General features: G+C 37.6%; 1 protein-coding gene across 1 annotated transcript in view; it reads right to left on the minus strand.

Moving 5' to 3' along the window:
• LOC137977484 (uncharacterized) overlaps positions 1-5,000 on the minus strand; it is a 14,707-nt gene that overhangs the window by 4,978 nt on the left and 4,729 nt on the right. Inside the window, exon 2 of the mRNA XM_068824715.1 lies at positions 2,767-2,823. Within this exon, the coding sequence (XP_068680816.1) occupies positions 2,767-2,823 (57 nt within the window). The remainder of the gene's footprint in view (positions 1-2,766; positions 2,824-5,000) is intronic.

Consider the following 5,000-nt stretch of genomic DNA (forward strand, 5'->3'; position numbering starts at 1 on the left):
ACACTGACAACCGCTCTATTTAAATGTGTTTACAAGTAATCAAATTGAATATATGGGTGCATGAGATCAGACATCATCATGTACAGGCACCACTGATGGGGTGCCTGACCACAACACTGGGAATTCCATGCCATACTCTTCAGTTCACGGGGAGTGTGTGGGATATTTTAATTAAATTAATAAAGGCCCACATTCAACTGACAGGCTTTTTGACCATCTGTGTTTTTGTTATGGAAATTGGCATTCCTTATCGCAGCCATCTGATTGGATGAATTTCAGCTTTGGTGGGATTTTCATAAAATTTTGAAAATTGTTCCATGGCACGCAATGCCTGTCAGTTGAAGTTGGGCCTTTAATGTCCCACAGAATTATTAAATCAACAAGTGTTGCCAGATGTGACCTATGGTTTATCATCCATATCCGAGAAGACTAGAATGTCTAACCATTTGCAGATGTCATCATGAAGGCATCACTTTCTCCTTAGTTATTTTAAGTGCCCCTGTGACAAAAAAAATCACCTCCTTTTTTCCTTCAGATTTTGAAAGTGTGTTTGCTCAACACCTGACTGGCAACATTTTGAGCTTTGGTTTTTATCCAAAGGCGTTTACTTTGAGTGTAAGTTTTGGATTTCATGACGCGCCATTACTCGTGGTCAACACTGACCAACTGCTTGAACCTCAAAGGGTTGGATCCAGGGAAAGGTGACGTCAAAGGCTCGCTAGCTTAAAATTTCAGTTTGTGAATGCAACTTATTACAAATGCAAAACACGAGTTTAAAAGTCTGAAAGCCCAAAATTCCTGTGCTGCGTAGTAATTCTGCAGCGTATGTGTACATGCATTGCATTCTTAAACTAGTGAGCCTTTGATGTCATTTTCTCCTCAAACCAGCTCTCTTAGGAACTTAAAGTTAGTAATGGCAGACCATTAAATAGGGAAATTCCTGTTAAAATTAACAGGTGTCTTTTTGGAATCAAGGCTTAAAGCTTTGGTCCCTTTAAGTGTTTGGTTAACAATAAGTTTTGAAATCCAAAGAAAAATAAGAATAATTGATTTTTTTGGTCACAGGGGCACAAATTAACCCTTTGTCTCCCAAGCTGGACTAAAACGGCCATGCTTTGTATTTTACTCTGTCTAACGCCAGACAGTTTTACTTGTCAATGGGGAGCCCCTGGGAGTCTAATTATGGGTTACAGACCCCGATGCTGGTTCGGATGGCATTGAACCTGCGAAATCCTGCACAATAGTCTGATGCTCAACAGACTGTTCCAACCAGTCAGCAGTAATTAAAATCTCAACTGCACGAACTTCTATTATTTTGATGTGACGTTTTCATTGAGGCTGTCGTCGCTAAAACATGAAAAAAACTTTCGCGGAGGGGAAAAGACTCACTCTCCACCAACGTGGCCCAATATGGTTTTAGATTTTTTGATTCAACTACAACATCAGGTGGGTTGATTTTCTTCTCTCCTCCGAGAGATTTTTCTCTAGGTGTAAGATACCCCAGAAAAAATTCGAAATTATAGCTTGATATAGTTTCTTCAAAGTGTGCCCATTTCAAATGAAAGATCCCGAGAAAATTTTTTTTTTGTTCTGTTTGCCTCCCAGTTGCCTCGGGTCTGCCTTATGTGCGAGCCAGCGAGCCATGCGAATTTTGCATTTAAGGACGTTCGCGCCAATTGTTTCTGCGCATCCTTACTGTGCACGCAAATGCACACGCCACGTCATACACGAGCGCGCGCTAAGTAATAAAATGAGAAATAATAGGGCAAAAGGTAATTGCTATAGCTTTGCCTGGATTTAACGGTCTTGGTCGTTCGGTGACCCCTATTTTTCTTTCCAGAAACGGATTTTATATACAATTATCTCCACGTTGTCCAAAAATGAACAAAAAATCAATGTGGGAAGTTAAAAAAATTTCAAGATTTTTGCTCACGGGACATCAAATCTTGCCATCTTGAGGCTGCAAGGCGAGTGAAACTGTGGTCGCTAAATGCGAACTTGATCTTTAAGAAACCTCACCAATTGACTAAATTCACATAATAAGTCCACTTAAACAATATTTGGCAGAGAAGATTTCACTTCAAAGATTTGATAGCAATATAATTATTTGGGTTTACAGACACTGGCCTTATTCGCTAATGAAGCCCGATTTTGTCACATTTTGGGTGTTTTTCCCGGCATGTTCTCTCCAAAACGAAGTCGGTGACCCTCATTTTTTTTACATTTTCTGACATAACTAACTCATCATCTTACAGTGGTAAAAGTTTCAGAAAAAAATCAATGTTGAAAAATTTTCGCGCGAATGTCCTTAAGTCTAAGCATCCATTTCAAATAGCGCTGATAAACAGTTATTAAGTCTATAATATAAGCACCCATTTTAAAACGGTTAGCTTTCAATAACTGTGTGACTCGCATGTCGACTCGCAGTCATGGCTTGCATGAGTCGCATGGCTTGCTGGTTCGCACATTAGTAACACTCAGTTGCCTCTTTCATGGCTAAAATCCTCACATGAAAATCTACTTAAAGTTTTTGATTGACAGACTGCATAAGAAAATTTCTTTTCGCACCCTTGGAGAGTGGTTCCATTCGAAATTTTGAAAAGAGTTGAAAGTCTTTAAAAAGTGTGGTGGTAACGACAAAATCAACAGAAATCCAAACAGTTCCAGTTGCAAGCAAACAGTTACGAAAAACTCAGCTTACTAGCTTCGTTGTGCAATCAAGCTTTCATTGTAACTTTATTGCTGTATTAAAACTTTTTAACTCACCGCCATTTTGTTGAGCTTCAGCCATGTCACAATTCCCAAGATGCCAATAATTATTTGCTGCAAAGAAGAAGTCATTTCCGAAATTTAGCAATTAATGAAACATATAGAGGAAGCAAACAACGTGCAAGTGATCAGTAAAGAAAAAATCAAAACTTTATATCTATATAGCTTTTGCCCCCGTAAAGAAGGGTAATAGGTGTTTATGCGATGTCAGTATTTTTGTACCCAGGGGAAGTGTATAGCCTATAGGTGCATCCATATCTTTCATTTGACTATGTCAACATGAAGACAAACATTTGGCTCAATTATAATTTATACACTCCAGTTAGACCTGACCTTCCCTGAAGTTAATTTCACAGCAACCTTAGTTTAGATTTCCATTTGCACGCAAAAAGAATATGTGAGATTGAATTGGCAAAGAGAAATGAGCTGGTACAAAACACAAGTCAATTAAAGGTCCCGGTCATTCTTTTACCAACTAATTATACAGAAACCATCCTAACCATATACAAATGCTAACATCACAGGCCTAAAAACTCTTGTTGAGGCCTAATTAGGACTAAGGTTAGCTTTAATGGATGAATGAACATTGACCTGGACCTGTGACCTGTGTTTCGTACTTGCACAACAGAAATCTGTACGAGTTATGAAGGCAGAACTGTAAAATTGAAACTAAAAATGCCTCTTTACGCTTGAATCTTTAATTTGTATCAAAAACTTCGCTGTCCTAAAAGATTTTTCCTTTTTGTTTAAGACATTTCAGTTTTATTAAGAGATAAAGGGGTTTGGCTGTGTTAAAGGACTGTTCGTCAGTGTATCAGCACCATGGTGACAGTCTGGTCAACACAACAAATCAACTTCAATCCCTAAAAATATGTTAAAATGTAGGGCCTGTTTTCGCCATACAAAATACATATACAGTTTCCCAGTTGGACATAAGCGAGCCGGCATCGTTACTTAAGGACAGTGCCAACTAATTCAAAGGTATTTTTGCCCTGGTTTATGATTATGCAGGAAATGTAGATCTTAACAAGTGTTATTGAAATCCAAAAAGAAAATTGGGGGTAACCACACATTTTTCAAAGATAATTCATGATGAATAACACTTTTAAAAGGTTTTAAAATACAAAGCAATGTATGGCAGTCTTTCTCAAATTGAAGCTTAATTATCTCTCAAAAATGCAAGGTTACCCGCTTTTTTTTTTTGGATACCAATAGTATTTACTAAGATCTACTTTCTCCGGATTATAGTTTTAAAACGTGCAAAAATATCACTGTATTGGTAAGCATCACCGATAGGAAACCCAAGTATCTGGAGATGCGCAGAATATATGCGTGATAACAATAGTAGGCACCGTCCTTAAGGAGGCTTGAAAGGGTTTTTGGCTGTGCGCACATGTAACCTACACACGCCATAAGTAAGAAACATGCGTCAGCTGAATGAATCAAATTTCTATCAAAACTAGCGTGCACAACATAGCAGAAGTGAAAATACGGCGTAAAATCATGCAAACCGGAAATAAAACCTGCGGAAAAAATATTGCCTTTATCTCGAAATTTCACTTGGTGACCTACCTTGATTTTTTGCATGCACGTATCATTCACGGTGGCACAATTATCTAGTACAATTTTCTGTAAACTGTAAAACACCTTTTTGCAATGTATCTTAAATTCTACTACATAACTTTTTGTCATACTTTCTAAAATTAGGGATGTTTCCAACAAAGAAATCAAAACGTTAGGTTACCAACTTAGTTTTTCAAATAATTTTCAAAAACTGAAATCTAGAGGGCCTTTCTGTGGACCTGGCATGTTGCCATGGTAATCGATATGACGTCAAAAGTGCCCTTAAAGTATTACCCAATAATAGAGTTTCAAAGATATTTATAGTTAATGCCTACAGTATGAAATATCCTTCATTGGTACCTTTCATTGTTTCACAAACACTAGATAAACGAAAAACCCTTTCGAGCCTCCTTACTTTGTAAATTATTGTTATTGAAATGTATTTGCATTTCGAAGAGATAGTTAATGGTGGAGACTTAATTTACCAAGTCTATTGTGTGCTTGTGCATGCAGAAGGGAACAACTTTGAGCAAAACCACTAATTTTACTTACAGTGAAACTAAATTTACGAGTCACAGGCGGCCCAACCTAACGATGCGAGAAGTTATTATTCTTTTAGGTCGTGTTCTATTGGGATCAACCGTTTTAAGTTGGTTGGGTTTTTTAGT

Source organism: Montipora foliosa, chromosome 11, assembly GCF_036669935.1.
Source record: "Montipora foliosa isolate CH-2021 chromosome 11, ASM3666993v2, whole genome shotgun sequence".
NCBI classification, from domain to species: Eukaryota; Metazoa; Cnidaria; class Anthozoa; order Scleractinia; family Acroporidae; genus Montipora; species Montipora foliosa.